The sequence below is a fragment of the Echeneis naucrates genome, chromosome 19 (genome assembly GCF_900963305.1).
Source record: "Echeneis naucrates chromosome 19, fEcheNa1.1, whole genome shotgun sequence".
NCBI classification, from domain to species: Eukaryota; Metazoa; Chordata; class Actinopteri; order Carangiformes; family Echeneidae; genus Echeneis; species Echeneis naucrates.
This window is the reverse complement of record NC_042529.1, coordinates 1,300,850-1,317,399: the sequence shown is the minus strand read 5'-3', so window position 1 is coordinate 1,317,399 and position 16,550 is coordinate 1,300,850. Positions and strand designations below refer to the sequence as shown.

Sequence of the window (16,550 nt, the reverse complement as noted above, 5' to 3'; positions counted from 1 at the left end):
TAGTTGCGTAGTACAGGGGCAACGCAAAGTTCTTTACAAAAGAATAAAATGTAAAGTGTAAATGAAGACACAGATTGACAATAAAAGGCCAATTCAGCTATAGGTACTTTGTTTTAATTCACATTTTCAATTAAAAGACATGGCTTAGTTATGATTTTAACTTTTATTTTTTATTTGCATGAAAAATTATGTATACATTTAATGCATATGTTGTAGTCACTTCATATGTTTTGTAAATGTCTAATGTTGTGAATTGAAACAAAATAAGATAAAATCACTTTCAGATTACATCCATTTCTGCACCAGTGTCTGACAAATGGTCAGAGCTTCAACCTGTCAAATCATTCAAATTTATTCTGATAAACACCCACACAATAAGTCAGTCTACTCTATTACTGACAAATCAGGTCAAATAAATTAAGTAATACAATTTATTTAAGTAGTTAATGAATTTATTGAATTAAACTTTTTATATTTCTGTTTTGGAGTAAAAATGAAGACCATATTAATGTGTGATTATCCTCCCAAAAATCTAAGTGACCCAGAGCAGGAAGGCGTGGCCATATTTGAAGCAGTGAGGCAATGAGAAGGGGGCGGGGCCACGGTGCACACCTGACAGACAGACTCCTCCCACTCCGGTCGGCACCTGGTCGTCTGGCACGGCTCCTTGTTTTGGTTTTAACACAAAAATAAACACAAACTGAGCATGAGGACGATGGCTGACAGCTGAAACCTTCCGACCGCCCAGACTGCTCACAGGTACTTTCAGCGGTCCGAACAGGTGCATGCCGGGTGGTGTAGTCTTCGTGATACGCTGTTATACGCCGTATTCACACTAGAAGAGATCAGTGATTTCCATATTCCTTCTTCAAATTGCATAATGACATGCAACAACAGCATTTTGTATTGCACTTTAACTTTTTCGCCCTTTCTGTGTTAATCACTTTTGGCCGTCTGAGGCTTCCGTCGCCTGAGGCCTGTTGCTAAGTAACAGCAACACGCTTGTTCGGCGCAAAGCCCGCGAAACTATTCGTTTCTCTGCCAGTTTGATCAGTCTGCCGTTAAAGTCAGAAAGTTAAACACGGAAACAGACGACAGAAGAATGGCCAGGTGAGGCGGCTGACCGGAAGAAGGTGACCCAGAACGAGCCAGGTGAGGCGGCTGACCGGAAGAAGGTGTCCGAGAAGTTAGCATGGTTAGCTGTAGCAGGTGGTTGGTTAGAACCAGCTAACCTGACCAACATTAGTGAGATCAATATGTGTGTGTGTGTGTATTTTCATGAGGTGTAGCTCCGGATGCGTCAGTCCAGGATGGAGGAGTACAGGTACAGCAGTGTACCACTACAAAAAGAGACACCCCTGGCCAAAATAAAGATAAAATAAAGAGGTGTAGTGAGCCGAAGGCCGCCGACAGGATCTCCATTTTGCTGTCGACGTGACCGCAGAGCTTTTTCCTGACAGGAAGTTAGCTTTGTCATATTTCTCTGCGACTCTTGGGGACTTCCGCACACCTTCATTAAAACGCGGGAAGATAAGATACGTCATTATTGTGTGACAGCATTTTACGCTTTCAGTCATCAATATGACGCCACCGATCGGCTTCTATGATCTGTTGCCAAGCAACAATGACGCACTCCTTTTGTTGTCATTCTCATGTGAAACAAAAACAGACAAGCAAAAAAGTGAAGGAAGGTGAATCACAGAATTGAATAATGAAGCGAAAACGAAGTGTTTCTGGTTCAGCCCTCATTTATGAAGGTGAAACTGATTTGATAATGAGCCTTGTTTGTTTGCCCTTTCTTATTTATTTATTTATTTATTTAGATGGTTTGAAGAGAAGTCTGCTTTTTCATAAGATTCTGTGGCACATAAGTTTTGGTGACAGAACTTCAGAAATCTTCATTGTTTAAATTGCCAATAGTAATCCCCAGCTATCCATTATTGTTATTGGTATTTTTTAAAACTTGGCATTAATAACTGTTATTGTAAATGCTGTGTATATTTCAGCAACGACTCTCATCAGGGCGTAGAATGGGATAATGACATCACAGAGGAGGGGCGAAGTTTCGGCTCATGTGATGGTATTAATGAGACATTGCTTTGTACAGGTGTCTTTCTGGGTTGGTTGAGTCCAAATAGAACGGTATGTCCACTACATAAATCCGGAGCGCTGGAGTCTGATTGATGGTTTCCATGGATACAGAGGACCTGTCACTTGGCAACAGGCACCCCTCACCAAAAATGACTATAACTGAGCAACTGTATGAGCCATAAGCTAACTAACCTGACTGTGATCAACAGATTGCACTGATTGGTTTGCTGTCAGCCTGGTTTGGTCTGAGGGTTGAGCTCTCATCAGAATCAAGTCCATAAAACGTGTCGTCTCACCTCTTAAAGGTTCTGCAGCTCCTGCTCTGCCGGAGCGTCGTACGTTGGTCATTTTCCGGCTAAACGGAGATTAGAGATGAGACACTGTTATTCTCCACAGTGACTTTAACAGCGACTGCAACAATGACGCACAGCAATACAACACAAGCCACATGCTGACAGTGAAGAAGACAGGTCCAATGTCCACCACGTCAGTCAAGGTTGGACAAATTACAACTGTGATGAGCTCTTAATAGTTTTAAATGGTCTGTACCTTCAGCCTCTCTCCAGAGACAGTAAAGACTTCCATCGTGAAATTTTCCAATGTGAACAGCTCCAGGGTGAGGGATGCTGTGTTCTATGTACTTGTAGCCGAGGCTTAAGATGTTCCTGTTCCAGTAGTATCCGTTGGTGCGCAGAGGGAAGAACGGGGCCATGTAGGACTCCTTCCTCTGGGCTTTATGGATTTCGTCACTCTCGGGGTACCTCGCATATCTGTGCCTCTCCAGCCACACCTCAAGAAGCCTGATGTTGAGTTCCACAGCAGAGGAAATATCTGTCATTGTGTTGTTAACCCAACGTCTTTGTTTTCCAAACTTTAGGATTTAGCTGGTTGATTCAGACCGGTTGTCTCTTCACAGGTGATCTAATTATATTCCCTGATGAGCCTCAGCTCAGCGCTCTGATCTTTGTCTGCTCTATTCAATGAGATATTAACCCTTTCAGTGTACAAATGGACATGTCAGGAGTTTATCCTTTATTAGAAGTTATATAATAACCCTAATTAAAAAGAGATCACTTACTTGTCCACAAAGCTGTGATGAACCATGAATAACGGGTCGTTGGCTGCAGTAGGGAGGTGGGACATGGTGCCATTGAAGTAATCGTGAACCAGGTTGTGCATAGCAGACTGCAGGTTTCGGGAATCACGAGGAATATCAAAACCTTAGAGGACAAATGAACCCAAATAAACACAAAGTTCACATTTTTATTGCAGATCTTAGTCCTTTGTTGGTTTTGTTCATTCAGGCCAACTGTTGACAAACTGTTGAAGTTCTGGAGCAGACACTTCAACAGAAAGTCTTTTGGTCTTCAATAAAAATAGAACTGGTGTTTACCTTCCAGGCTGCTCCTGAAGCTGTGCTTAGACATTTTGTTAAAAGGAGGTGTGTCATAATTGTCCTCGCACACTGTGCGTCGAACATCACCAGAGGTTGGCAGTGTGTCTGCGCTTCGGTCCTTTCCTGGTTTGCGGCTAATGGGTGCAGGTGAAGGGTCATCAGGGTGGCTGCAGATCATAAGGAGACCTTCATCGAGAACACAGGCAGTCTGTGTAGGAAAAGAGCAGTTTGAGCAAGAGAAGGAAAGAGGCATTCAGAAAAGAACAGGAAGGAGATCTCACCTTCCACTTTGAGAAACGGGAACCCTGGTCTATGTGACCGTCTGGATCAACTGCCCCAAAGTAGTCATTGGTGCAGATGTTGCAGTGGTCAGTTCTGGTCCAGTCCCAGTATGGGATGAAGAAGTTATGGTTCCCAGTGAGCAATCTGATCTCCCTCTCGATAAAGAGCAGGAAGATTCGGTGCCAGAAAGGGAAAGCGGGGCCTCGATGTGCAGCATCATCATCAGTATCGGCGTACTTCTTGGCTGCGTAGTAGTGCAGCCACACATAAAGGTCATACACAGTTGCCTCGTGAAATTTAAAGTTGCCTGCTTTGGTTGTGTCATTGCTGGTCAGGATCTTGTAACGGTTGCTGATGGTGTGTTTTGCGTGGTCCAGGTTTGAAATGAAGAGCTCCCTCTCATCTTCAGTCATATCAGTTATCTCTTTGCGGTCCACTCTGTGCGGCTCCAGACAGTCGGGTCCTTGCCAGCCTGGACTGCACACCCCACAGTCAAATCCATCAAAGTTTCCGTAGCACGCACACACTTTGTCGTAGAAGGAGTTAGGCCAGTCCACTCTGTAGTCAAACGGTAAGTCACGACCCTCTAAAAAATGCTGTGCACAGTAGCCCCGACCTGCCGTCTCTCCACAGGGAGAACCATTCCAGAGGGGACAACACGTCCTCGAGTCCAGAGCTTCCTGTCTCGTGCAGGGAATTGGAAACTGAGCCTCAACGTCTTCAAGACTGGTCAGATGTAACCAAAGGACCAGCCACAGCCAGTGGACTGACGACAGCATGGTGGAGGGAATGGCTGCAGATAACTGAAGGTCGTCTTACTGCAGCGTCCTTATAAAGGACAAACAGTATTAGACTCTTGTACTTTGGAGTTTATTTAGTTCATTTAACTTTACCCCGTTAATATTTGATTTTTGGAACAAATATTTTCTTTGACTTTTGTCAACAAAAGACTCAGACATGGCTGGGGGAATTATGAAATGCTGACCATTTTTCATGGCATAGTGTTTATTTATAACCTAATAATGTGTGTTTGTATATGTATATCCATGTATGTATTTAGGTCAGTCCACCCACGCAGCCTCAGGCCCACCAAGAGAGCTCCTGAGTCCATGTGAAGTCCAACCAGATTCCCACCATACTTACTTCCAGTCGACTTTGAGTCAGTGAGTTATTCCCACTGTACTTTTATAATACAGCGGGTAAAATACGTATTGAACACCATTTTTCCCGGTAAATGTATTTCTGAGGGTGCTATCAACATGAAAGTTTCACCAGATGTCTGTAACAACCCAAGTAATCCACACAAGCATAAGTTCAGATATTAAATCATGTATAATAAAATGACACAATGAAGAGTAATGAACGCGCTTACTGAAAGTGTATTTAATACTTCATACAGAGTGTTTGTCTCTGTGTGTCTTTGTGTGTTGGCCCTGTAATGGACTGGCAACCTGTCCAGGGTGACCCCGCCCCTTGCCTGGAACATTGGCTGGGATTGGCTCCAGCACCACACGACCCAGAAACAAAAAAGCGTTAGAAGATGGATGGATGGATGGACTTCATACAAAGCCTTCATTGGTAATGACAGCTTCAAGATGCCTTCTGTCTGAGATCGCTGTTGCCCTCGTTTCATCTTCACCATCCTGGTAGATGGCAGCAGATTCTTGAATCAGTAATTTCTCTGTACACTTTTCCTTCAATTAAATGCAGGTTACTCGTGAAAAGCCCCACCATGATCCTCCCAGCTCTGCTCTTCACTGTTGGTACGGTGTTTTTGGGGCGAATTTGCACGGCCATTTGACCTCCAAACATGGTGTGCATTAGTTCATCAAAGTTTTCATGTTTTCCCTGCTGTGCCATCACCTCCAAATCCCCTTCAGAAAGAAAACTAATTAGTTCCATTCAACAATTGCCTAATAAAAGTTTTTTATCTTGAATTTCTGCGTTTTTTGTGTCTTTTCATACATGGCAAACAAGCTGTAAATATTTAACCCAGGACATAAACTCCTTCTGGTCAGAGCCAGCTGAAGAGAAACAAAACTCAAAATCATCAGATTCAAACACCAGATGGAGACAAACTGTCATCAGTCATTTGGTAGAACTGATCAAAATTAAAAAAAATAACTACCAAGTTAATATAGGCATTTTAAAACAGGAAAACTGTTGTGTACCATTTGATCTTCAGCAAAACAGACAAATTCGATTGATGTGATTATATAAAAATGATTTCACAAGAAAACCATTTTAATAGCAGCAATGAATGATTAATATATTTCTTGTAACTATTTTACTTTATTTTTCTGATCATCACATTGAAAACATTGTGCTTCTTACTCCAGTGTGTTTATCTGACACCTTTAGATACAAAAGAATACATGTGTTTGAATAAAAATAATATTTATTAATAATATTTATTCTATATCTATATAAATGTAGTAAGCAAATCTAATACAATTTAATGAATTTATTGGATTAAACTTTTAATATTTCTGTTTGGGAGTAAAAATACCATATTAATGTGTGATTATCCTCCCAGAAACCACGCAGTGACGCAGAGCAGGAAGGCGTGGCCATATTTGAAGCAGTGAGGAAAATGAGGAGGGGGCGGGGCCGCGGTGCACACCTGGCGGGCAGGCTCCTCCCACTCCGGTCGGCACGGCTCTTGTTTGGGTTTTAACCGAGCATGAGGACGATGGCTGACAGCTGAAACCTTCCGACTGCCCAGACTGCTCACAGGTACGTTCAGCGGTCCGAAAGGACCTCCGGTTCACTGTGGAAGTGACCGCAGAGCGTTTTTTAATTTCTTTTCTCAAATGTTCTCAATTTTCTCCGCCACACCTGTTCGTGAATGTGGCCCCGTCCACCTTAACTGCCTGAACTCTCATTAAGGTGGACTGGTGCAATGTTTTCCCTTCACACTGATCGCGGGAAAACGACAAAGTGTATTATTATTATTATTATTATTATTTAGAAATACAATGATTCATTGTTATAACTTTAAATGGCATAAAAATCTTTGTCAGCTTCATAAACTTCCTTCCTTTCCTCATTTGACATCTTTATATTTTGGCTCATTAAACTGAGAATTACTGCAGTCAGAGGATGAAGAACTGCAGACTTCAGTGTTGATGGATGAATGCTGTGGCAAATGTTATTTTTTCTGGACTTCATGATTGTTCTCCCTTCTGTGTGTATTGTGTTGTCTAACTCAGATGCTGTCAGGACTGAGTCCTAACAGGATCTGTTGTTCAGTATTTTAAGTAAATACAACATGATAAATGCTGTTACCACAACCAAAGACAGACTACAGAATGTATGTGAAGTGTTAATGCCTCGCAGTGACGTAGGTGAGGAAGCATACATTTGTAATTTGAGCTCTTAATAGTACTTGATTAGTGATTGTACTACAGTGATAACATAATAACAAGTTTGTTGGTATACTGTGGAGCAGTTCAGTCCAGTATGTTTGTCAGCAGGTGTCCCATGTCCAGCCCCCCTCCGCCATGCTATTCAGTGTCCATGGGTCTTCGTCCAATCAATGTCAGTCAGATAATCAGGCATCGGGAACATCGTTGGGTCCCCCAGCACACCTGGGATGACACCGTTTGATCGTCACGTCTGTTCGTTTGTCCGTTGCTGCTCAGGGAATCAGAACCATGGCAGCACTCATGGCTGCTTTGGCCAAAATGGCCAGCCAATCCAAAGACAGGCTACCTCCCCCTGCAGCATTCTCCTTCATCTCTGACCTGGTTGGTCCAACGGTGTTTCCTAAACGCCTTACATTCACCCCCCTGTCTGACTAACCCCCGTCTACGACATTTTTGGTCTCATCAGGCTTCAGAGTAATGGTTCTGTTCTGTGTCGATCAGTAATAGTTTTGTTCTTGTCTTGTTCCTGATTGTTACAATCACAATGTCACTTTACACTAACCCTAACCCTTTGAACAGTCATATGACTAGCATTTGGGCCATAGGGTTCTCTAATTTAATCTCATCTGGAGGGTCCAGGTTTTATCCCAGATCCAAGCCGTGCTTGATGTGGACGCCAGCACTGCCTAGATGGTTGTGTGTGTTATCGGGAGTGGCCCCTCTCACGGCCTCTTGCTCTTTTCCTGGTTTCCTCCCCCTTAAGGTGGCGTACGGCCTTCTCGTCTGGGCTCATGTCACATTCGTCTGAGGACATTCAGATGCACCCGATCCCGTGGCACCACTGGTCGGACCGGATCTTGGTCCTGCTTTGCTTTACACCTCTTTTCCTGTAGAACAACAACTGATTTTATTAGTTATATTATTTATTTGGGTTTTAACACAACATTTAAAGGCGTCAAGCTGCCATCTTTTTTCGCTATTTGGACACTATAGACTTAGAGATGAAATGATGAACGATGAGTTTTATTATTATTCTCATCCTGTCTCGTCTGAGGAAACGGCTGCAGGTTGGATGAAGAGATTCACACAGAGTTTTGAAGTTTGGATGGAGGCGATGTGAAATTGCAGGCAGTTAATTCTTTTAAAATTAAGGGCAATTGTGTCACAGCAGATCATCGATGTCCTCCAGATGTTGAAGGAATAGGCTGAAATCACAAAAATGAAATAAAACCTGAAATTAGGAGTCAGTTCAGCTGCATTTTTCACATAGAAGCAAAAACCTCAATAACTTAAAACTACCTTTTTATTTTGCACAAATCAGGGTTAGAGTCCAACTCCCTGCAACATCAGGCAAATCATGCAAATAGACAAAACACAAACAAATTCAGAAAACACCTGCATCAATCCAACAACACAAGCGTCGATCACCAGCCCAAAAACTGCGACAAAACAGATCTTTTTTTACTCTTTTTTTTAGCTGAATAATAGGAACTGAAGTTATTTTATTCATATGTGTTTGTTGTCATCAGCTGGTGAAATAATCACATAAATGATCCTTTAAGTGAGGGCTTGGTGTTTTTCAAGACCCCTGTAAGCAGACACTCTCTCTCTGCCCCCCCCCCAGGTATCATGATGGAGGTGGCAGGTCCCTGGACCGAAGTGTTCGACGGCTCGGACAGGAAGGAGGCGTCCGAGGACGGAGCTCAGACGCTGCTGAGCGGCTCCAGTCTGACTCTGGCTTCGTCCGCTCGTCGCTCCCAGCCCATCCTCATCACCTCAAACAGGTGAGCACGGACGCCATCACCTGTGGAGGGAAGTTAGGTTGCACAATACGCAGCACAAACACGTGTGAGTCAGTCCGAGTTCTGGGGAATGACTCAAGTCTGTGACTCGCCCTCAGGCTGTCAGTCATTTAGAGACAGAAATAATCTCAGCTACTTAAAGAGTTTGTTCAGCCTCTGGGCAGAGTTGTGGCTTTGCTGTTTTTACTTCTTTTTCCTCCACAGACCTGAGGCTGAAGTTCATTATTTAATGTTTGATATATCATTTACCATAAACAAAGAGTTCTTCCTGATGCTTTGGTAGATTTTCTGCTTTAGGTTTAGTTACCAAAAAAAGAAAGAGTTGTGATTTTCTTCCCAGTATTGAGTTGAAAAGGTTTGTGATTAGCTTGAAGGAACTGGCTGATGTTATTCAGTAATGCTCTTTTTCATTACAAAATTACAAAAGTCTGACTCAGAAGTGTGTCAGTCTGTCGTTTATTTCCTTTGTGTTTCTGCTGAATGAAGAAGATTATTTTTAAAGGAAGGACAGATCAAGTGATTATACGTCATGTTAAAAGAGGTGCCTGTTTTAACATTATCAGTGGAGACCAAAAATGTAGGAAAAAGAAGGAAATTACTGAACCCAGAGTCATCAGGTGAACTTAACGCAACTCTAAATGAATCGCAGTGTTACTTTATGTGTCCTGAGAGTGTAAATCAGCAATAGGTAGCACCAAAGTCGCCTTAATGTATAAAAAAAAAACAACAGCAATCAAGTGTAATTTTTCATTTTTTAAGGCTTGGTTCTTTCCTGAAAGAGTTGGACATTGTAGTTTTTATCAAAGATGAGAACAGAGGCACAAAGTTCCACATTAACTGAATAAAAAAGGACGGTTGTATCTGGTTCTCACCTCACCTCTGTGGTTTCACCGCCCCCCCTCAGGGTGAAAAGTGTGGACTCTCTCTCCTCCTCCATCCCGCCGATACCAAACCCCTTTCCAGAGCTGTGCAGCCCCTCCAAGTCGCCGGTGCTCATCAGTTCACTTCCACCACCGTCAAGTGACAAACACGTGAGTGTGATAAATATTTGCTGCAGTTTGACTTTGGTTTTAATATTATTCTGAAAAGTCACTTTATTTTTCAGCCTTGATATTCTGTGTTTTCTCATTCTACATATTTTATATTTTAGTACCTAAAGCCAATGATGCAGTGATCCAACTCCCCAGTCCTGTTTTTTTCAGCCGAATAAACGTTAAACTGCCATAAAGATGAATTTCCAATAAATGCACTGTTTCCTCCGGTTGAAGTCATATTTACTAAAAGCTGCAGAGATCAGCAGTCGATTGTGAGAGCCGCAGACAAAAGAATCCCAAATGTGGGAAACACATTTGTGTCCTTGCGGGATTTGCCAATGTGTGAAAACGACACGTATAAAACATCAGATTTATCCTTTTAAGAAGTGTTTCTTTGCACAAATGAGAGCTCTGCAGTGTTAATCCCATCACACCTGCCCAGGTATTCAACGCCTGACAGGTGGCATCAGCAAGCAGAGCCTCTAAATGTGTCTCAACCTGTTTTCCAATGCAGCAGTTGAAGGCTGGTTGTGATTGTGTGTGACCGGTGAGTTGTGTTGCCATGCCTACGCTGCCTTATTTTGAATCCCAAACACAGTCAGAGTAAACATGTCCGGCCTGTCGCTGTTTCAGGTCCAGTACTGGAAGATAAGTTGTCGTCATCGCCGTTTGTTAGGATGGCGTTAGTGAGTGTTTGTATTGTGTCCTCATGGTGCTGAACAGAAACACAATTTGGTCACCCGTTTCAGATGAGGACCCCCTCTGGGTCTGAAGAGCCTTAAACTTATCTAAAAAGAAGTCAGATGGTATTGAAGTCTATGGGACTCCTCAGTAAATGTCCTGATGAGTTTATGATCTCAGTGTCTAGTTTACAGTCTTCATTTTTTAAATGACGCTCCCATCAGGGTCTGAATTGGGGGTTCTTAGAAGGCCAGCAGGAACGGAGAGCCATAAAATCACTTTTAGATTGGGTTACAATATTAAATGAAATTTAGTGGATGAAATCAAACATCTCCTGTGAAACAGAAACTGAATTAGCTCTGACTGAGAAAAACAAATTTTCCTCCGCCTCCACGGCTCTCATAGAACCACTCAGGAGTCAAAGCAGACTGGCCGGATATTGAACTGTGAAGGAATGTCCCTCCCCCACGAGCCTCCTGGTTTATACGTAGACATTATTTGTCCCGACTGACGCCGGGTCTCACCAGACCAGTCGGGGCTTGCTGATTGACAGCCGCAGATTTCTGGTTAGACAGGTTTGTTTCCTTTTGGCTGGAAAACGTGCTGCTGGATCCAGACGGCGTGTCAGATGGCGGTACGTCATGACCCTCGAATAACCTGCACTCGGTTCACCCCGCCGCCATCACATGTGCTGCTGGAATCAGACATATGGAGAAATTATGTTGATAATCCAATAAGCCCAGAAGTCCACCTCCAAGAATAAACAGTGAGGATGAAAATGGAACAATTAGTCCAATAATCTGAAACTATTTATAATGGAACGTCTGGATTTGGTGCTTTTCTTTGTCCTATGACAGAATAATTCACCTAAATACTTTTTCATCATCATAATTAAAGTCTAAAAAAAAAGAACTCTTTATTCACAGTTTGTCAAATTTAACTGTTTTTCTTTTTTCTTTCTTTGAAATATTATCCTGCATGTTGGAGCAAAAACCACCAGTAAAATGTAAAACACTTTCTATTTCATCAGTCAAGCTGTGCACCTGACTAACACACGTGATGAGATGAATTTTCCTGCAGTGAGAACGTTAACGCTCCATATTTGACTTGACTTTCTGTCCAGCTGGTGAAGGTGTTCGGGGAGGACAACCAAAGCCGGTCGGTCTGGGTGTGTGTCCGAGCTACAGCCAGAGACGTGTGTCACATGTTGGTGCAGACGGCTCACTGCAGCGACCAGGAGAACTGGGCCCTCCTGGAGGTCCACCCCACCATCGGCCTGGGTGAGGACTGAAAACTGGCTGCCAAAGAGCTGAAAGTGAAACTGTGAAATGGCTGACTTCAAGTCTCGTTCCTCTGCCTCCTTTAGAGAGGTGTCTGGAGGACCACGAGGTCGTGCTGGATGTTCAGGCCACCTGGTCTCTGAAGGGCGACACCAGGCTTGTTTTCCGCAAAAACTATGCCAAGTACGAGTTCTTCAGGAAGCCGGTGGTACGCAGCCTTAAAGCTCCTCAGCCCGGCTGAATAACAGAGCAGCCTTTTTCACACTCTTTACGAAACATGTTGGTGCAGTAGTCTGACGTCATGTTGGTTCCTGATCCCAGATGACACGCTGACTTAATGCCTCAGATATTTGATTACACCACAGCTCGGCCTCAGAGATGCCAGCTCACTTTGAAAACTGGTTTCGATGATGATATACCAGCCCACCGTGCTGCCGCTGGCCCACACTGCCTCCACGAGGCTCAGCCCGGAATCTGATCGGCTGTCAATCTGATGATTATCATTAAATGTCAAAAAAATAGGAAAAGCAAACTTGCCAGAGATTGAAGCAACGATTTAACAGTTAAAAAGCCGATTGTATTCAGTTTATGAATATATATATATAAACCAGAGAAAAGCAGCAAACAGGACTCCTATCTGCTCTTATAAGACTGATACTGAAAGGTGTAAAGCAACTTTGTGATAACACACTCTCCCAGTCCATTATACACAAACTATCGTAATTTCTTGTGTTTTATTTGTGTTGTCAGTATATACGAATCGTCTTTAATGACGAACTCTCTCCTTCCTCCTGCAGCTCTTCTTCCCTGAAACAATGATCTCCGACAGCGCTGATGTTGGCAAAGGGATGACGTCATCACAGCTCATTCAGGTAAACCAGGTGAAATCAGCTCATTCAGCACAAAGATTAAAATCAAGAGAAAATCAGCTCTTTAAGTCATTCAAGATGGTTTTCAAACCAGTTTCATGTTTACACAAACACACAGTGAGTTCAGAGCAAACGGTTCTCCTACAGCGATCTGTTTATGGAGCGCAGCCAGTCCGGATAAAACAGGTTGACTCACACGAATTACATTACAAAATACAACCTCGAGGTCAAAACACCCATTTTCTGGAAATGTTCACAATAATCAGTTGAACTAACAGATGAACTTTGTAAAAACAAATCCAAATATTGATCCCTGTGACCTTCACAGAACCTGCTGAGGTCAGGGACCTGCCCGGAAATCCAGGGTTTCCTGCACGTGAAGGAGCCCAATCGGAAGACCTGGAAGAAGGTCTACTTCTTCCTGCGGCGCTCCGGACTCTACTGCTCCACCAAGGGCTCGTCAAAGGTCAGGGAATCAACTCTGAACCAGAACCAGGAAGAACCTTCAGCTTTATTTATATTTCTGTGTTTGGGCTGCAGGAACCTCGACACCTACAGTATGTGGCCGAGCTGGAGGATTTGAACGTCTACACTGTGGTGAACAGCCGTAAACTGTACGGAGCACCGGCAGACTTCACCTTCTGCATCAAGGTAACAACACTAACAAGGAGAATAACTTCAATCAATCAAGAATATTAATGAGGATAAATAAATGCGCCTTTTTCACAGCCCTCCAAAAACCCGGTCCGTGTTCAGGACCTGAAGATCCTGTGTGCTGAGAATGAGCAGACACGAACTTGTTGGACGTCGGCTTTCAGACTGTTTAAGGTTCCACATCTTTTTCTCTGCTGATCCGAGTGGCCAGTTTATCCGATGATCTAAATTTGGCAAAGACAGGATCTTCTGATGCTCGTGTCCGGACAGCAAAACCTACAAATGGCTGACGTTTTGTGTGTTTTGTGTTGTTGTCAGCACGGGAAGCAGCTTCAGTGTAACTACCAATTGTCCAAGTCGGCCCCACACAGCCTGGAAGGAACCAATCTTACAGATGGAAAGGTGAGCTTGTCACAGTGGAGGATTCTGGGAAATAATCTCCACACCATCCTCTCAAATTAACGCTGTTTATACCTGGTGTGTGTGTGTGTGTGTGTGTGTGTGTGTGCGCGCGTGCGCAGTCCAAGTCGGAGGCCAGTCTGGTGGCCATGGACTTCTCAGGGAAGGCCGGAGGACGAGTGATTCAGAGCCCAATGGAGGCCCAGAACGCTGAGAGGGAGGAGGGCCGAGCTTGGAGGGTGAGGATGGAGGACAAAGAGGTTTAATTCACCAGCTAACCAACAAAAGCAAGTTCAGTATTAATGAGACGGCCCGCAGAGAAACTGCAAGGGATACGCTTGGAATCATTATCCAGCTCATCAGTTTCACAATTATCCGACACATCAATCTGTGATCAACAAACCTGAAAGGAGAGCTGATAGATTTTAGTCTGTCAAATCTGTGATGTTCTTCTTGAAGGAGGTTGGAAGACGCAGTGACGTGAAAAGCTTCTAAAAATGTTTGTGTTTCAGAGGAGGGAAGCCCTGCGCTGCAGTCTGCCCAACCTGAACTCCGGAGCCAGACCTTCCTGTAAGTCCAGCTGAGACATAAACCTTCCACTCTGAGCTTCCTGCTTTGCTCATCCTCCTCTTGCTCTTTTGTTTTTAGCCATTCACAAAACCCAGCCATGGTTTCACGGCGGCGTGTCGAGGAAAGAAGCTCAGAGGCTGATAGAGAAGCAGGGACTGGTGGACGGGTGAGTGCAGGACGGGAGTCCAGCTGATGGACCGATGTGTTTCTCCCGCTTGTTGTTGAGACCACAGACGTTTACTGAGGAGGAGGAGGGACATTTTCATTGGATGAATAAAGTTTGAATGTCTGCGTTTGCTTTGTTTGTGCTGCTGCAGGATGTTTCTGATCCGGGACAGCCAGCAGCACGCTCAGTGCTTCGTCCTGTCACTGTGTTACCAGCTGAAGACCAAACACTACCTGGTGATCCCTGTGAGTCCCCTCCGGCTCAGTGCTGCAGGAGCAAACACGCTGAGGCCTAACTGTGTTTCTCCTCTTCCTCTTTGCAGTGCGAGGACGGAGGCAGGAAGTACTTCACCATGGACGACGGCCTGACTCTCTTCATCGACCTCCTGCAGCTGGTGGAGTTCCACCAGATCAACAGGGGCATTCTCCCGGTCTGCCTGAAGCACCCGTGTGTCTGCGTGGCTCTGTAAAGTCTTTAGGTGACCTCTGCTCCTCGTTCTGAGCCCGGATCCATTACACTGCTGTCGGATCAAAGGTGTGTCTGGGTGATAACGACAGGAGGTTCAGCATCGTCTTTCCTGCTCTCACCTGCCAGTGGTTACTTTGAATTAAGCAGCTCTTGGTCCCCGCAGATTCACTCTGCAGAGTGTCTGGTATTTGATCCGGATCCGGATTGGAGGTTTAACACTGTGGGTGGGTGGGGGGCCATCAGGGGGCGCTCCCATGCAAAAGAACATTCATGTTGTTTTTTTCCAGCTGTGTAATGTAAGAATGGTGACATATCGATGATGAAAAGGACCCAGGGTGCAGTCATGTAGCATTTGAATCCTCACTCCTCTGACTGTGGGATGTTTTGTATATTAACTTCTTAGTGTGCCTTCAAAATAATGTCATATTTTACGTAGAACAAAGTTAAAGCCCGACACGCCACTTTTCTGTGCTGTATTTGCACAACGATGCTGAAGGTAAGCTACATTGTGTTGTGTGTTTCCTGAGGAAGCCCCATAGATTCTGGTGAAAGCTCCGGCAGTAAATGGACCGCAGCGTTAGACTCTTTAGCAAAACTTTACTTCACAGGTTTGTTCTCTGGAATATTTTCCTGCAGAACTGATTATCAAGTTTCCTGGAAAAAAACATTCGCAGCAAATTAGAAACTAACACAAACAATCCACTCAAGTGTTCTTAAGTTTTAGTTCATATTAGATTTTAATTGGATTGGAAATTAAAATTTGATTTCAATTATAATCCGTTTACTTCCTGGTAAGTGTTTCTGACTCATTTGTCGTTGGTGGGTGTGTAAATATGTGTTATTACCGTAAACATTTTGCACTTATTGTTTGTGTTTTATGATGAAGATCCAATGAATCTGTACAAATACTGTCTTTATTCCTTCCATCAAAATGGCCAGTTTACTCTTCCCAAACAAACACATCTTTTAATTAACTTGGATTTGTTAGTTTTACGGTTTATAAATGTGTGCTCTTGTTTCAGATCTGTTTTATTTGTTGAATAAATCATTTCATATCAAACACATTTTCTAAAATTTAAAGACAAATCTTTGTTGTTCATTGTGGTGAAAACAAATGTGTTCAGATCGATGACTGAAGAAAAAAATCCAATGCAATGTATTATTGCAATACGACATTCTGTTCTGCAACAGATTGACCTGCCTGTCCCTGATGAATTAACATTAATCAGAATAATTAAACAATGTTAAAACACTTGTATTTGTAAAGTAACTTCAGTACAGTATAAAAACACAATTCGATGATCTGCCAAATCTGACCTGCATCTCAGTAGAAATAATTCAGCAAGATTTAGTATTTAATCTTTTTTATTTACCCTCATCAGTCATCAGATAAATGTCAGGGACACTCCGGTCCAGTACGACGGAGGTCGGGTTCTGCTCTGCCTGGAGTAGTTCTGGGTTTATGTGGAGTCCAGCTCACGTCCCAGATC

General features: G+C 43.5%; 3 protein-coding genes across 3 annotated transcripts in view; 2 read left to right on the top strand and 1 right to left on the bottom strand.

Moving 5' to 3' along the window:
* Positions 1-532: 532 nt before the first annotated feature.
* LOC115060418 (tyrosinase-like) lies at positions 533-4,561 on the bottom strand. The gene is made up of 5 exons (XM_029528350.1): positions 3,769-4,561; positions 3,485-3,695; positions 3,170-3,311; positions 2,641-2,891; positions 533-666 (listed from the first exon to the last, which is right to left on the bottom strand). Exons 1-5 carry the CDS (start codon positions 4,546-4,548, stop codon positions 533-535), a joined length of 1,518 nt encoding a protein of 505 aa, XP_029384210.1. The 5' UTR covers positions 4,549-4,561.
* A 1,842-nt stretch (positions 4,562-6,403) lies between these two features.
* grb7 (growth factor receptor bound protein 7) lies at positions 6,404-16,191 on the top strand. The gene is made up of 15 exons (XM_029527668.1): positions 6,404-6,505; positions 8,762-8,921; positions 9,844-9,970; positions 11,778-11,934; positions 12,021-12,142; positions 12,732-12,806; positions 13,132-13,269; positions 13,344-13,454; positions 13,533-13,631; positions 13,776-13,859; positions 13,979-14,095; positions 14,369-14,426; positions 14,505-14,592; positions 14,744-14,837; positions 14,915-16,191. Exons 2-15 carry the CDS (start codon positions 8,767-8,769, stop codon positions 15,059-15,061), a joined length of 1,572 nt encoding a protein of 523 aa, XP_029383528.1. The 5' UTR covers positions 6,404-6,505; positions 8,762-8,766; the 3' UTR covers positions 15,062-16,191.
* Positions 15,548-16,550, top strand: part of srcin1b (SRC kinase signaling inhibitor 1b) — a 57,769-nt gene continuing 56,766 nt past the window's right edge. The window contains exon 1 of the mRNA XM_029528349.1: positions 15,548-15,556. Coding sequence (XP_029384209.1) covers positions 15,548-15,556 — 9 coding nt within the window. The remainder of the gene's footprint in view (positions 15,557-16,550) is intronic.

What these genes read in the sequence shown, in the direction of transcription:
- LOC115060418 (XM_029528350.1), bottom strand. Translation starts at nt 4,548, where the DNA reads ATGCTGTCGTCAGTCCACTGGCTGTGGCTGGTCCTTTGGTTACATCTG. An exon ending in CTTCAGGAGCAGCCTGGAAG is followed by an intron (nt 3,312 to 3,484) that starts GTAAACACCAGT and finishes TTGTCCTCTAAG; the next exon opens with GTTTTGATATTCCTCGTGAT. An exon ending in TCTCTGGAGAGAGGCTGAAG is followed by an intron (nt 667 to 2,640) that starts GTACAGACCATT and finishes AACCAAAACAAG; the next exon opens with GAGCCGTGCCAGACGACCAG.
- grb7 (XM_029527668.1), top strand. Translation starts at nt 8,767, where the DNA reads ATGATGGAGGTGGCAGGTCCCTGGACCGAAGTGTTCGACGGCTCGGAC. An exon ending in CGGCTTTCAGACTGTTTAAG is followed by an intron (nt 13,632 to 13,775) that starts GTTCCACATCTT and finishes TGTTGTTGTCAG; the next exon opens with CACGGGAAGCAGCTTCAGTG. An exon ending in CTCCGGAGCCAGACCTTCCT is followed by an intron (nt 14,427 to 14,504) that starts GTAAGTCCAGCT and finishes TTTTGTTTTTAG; the next exon opens with CCATTCACAAAACCCAGCCA.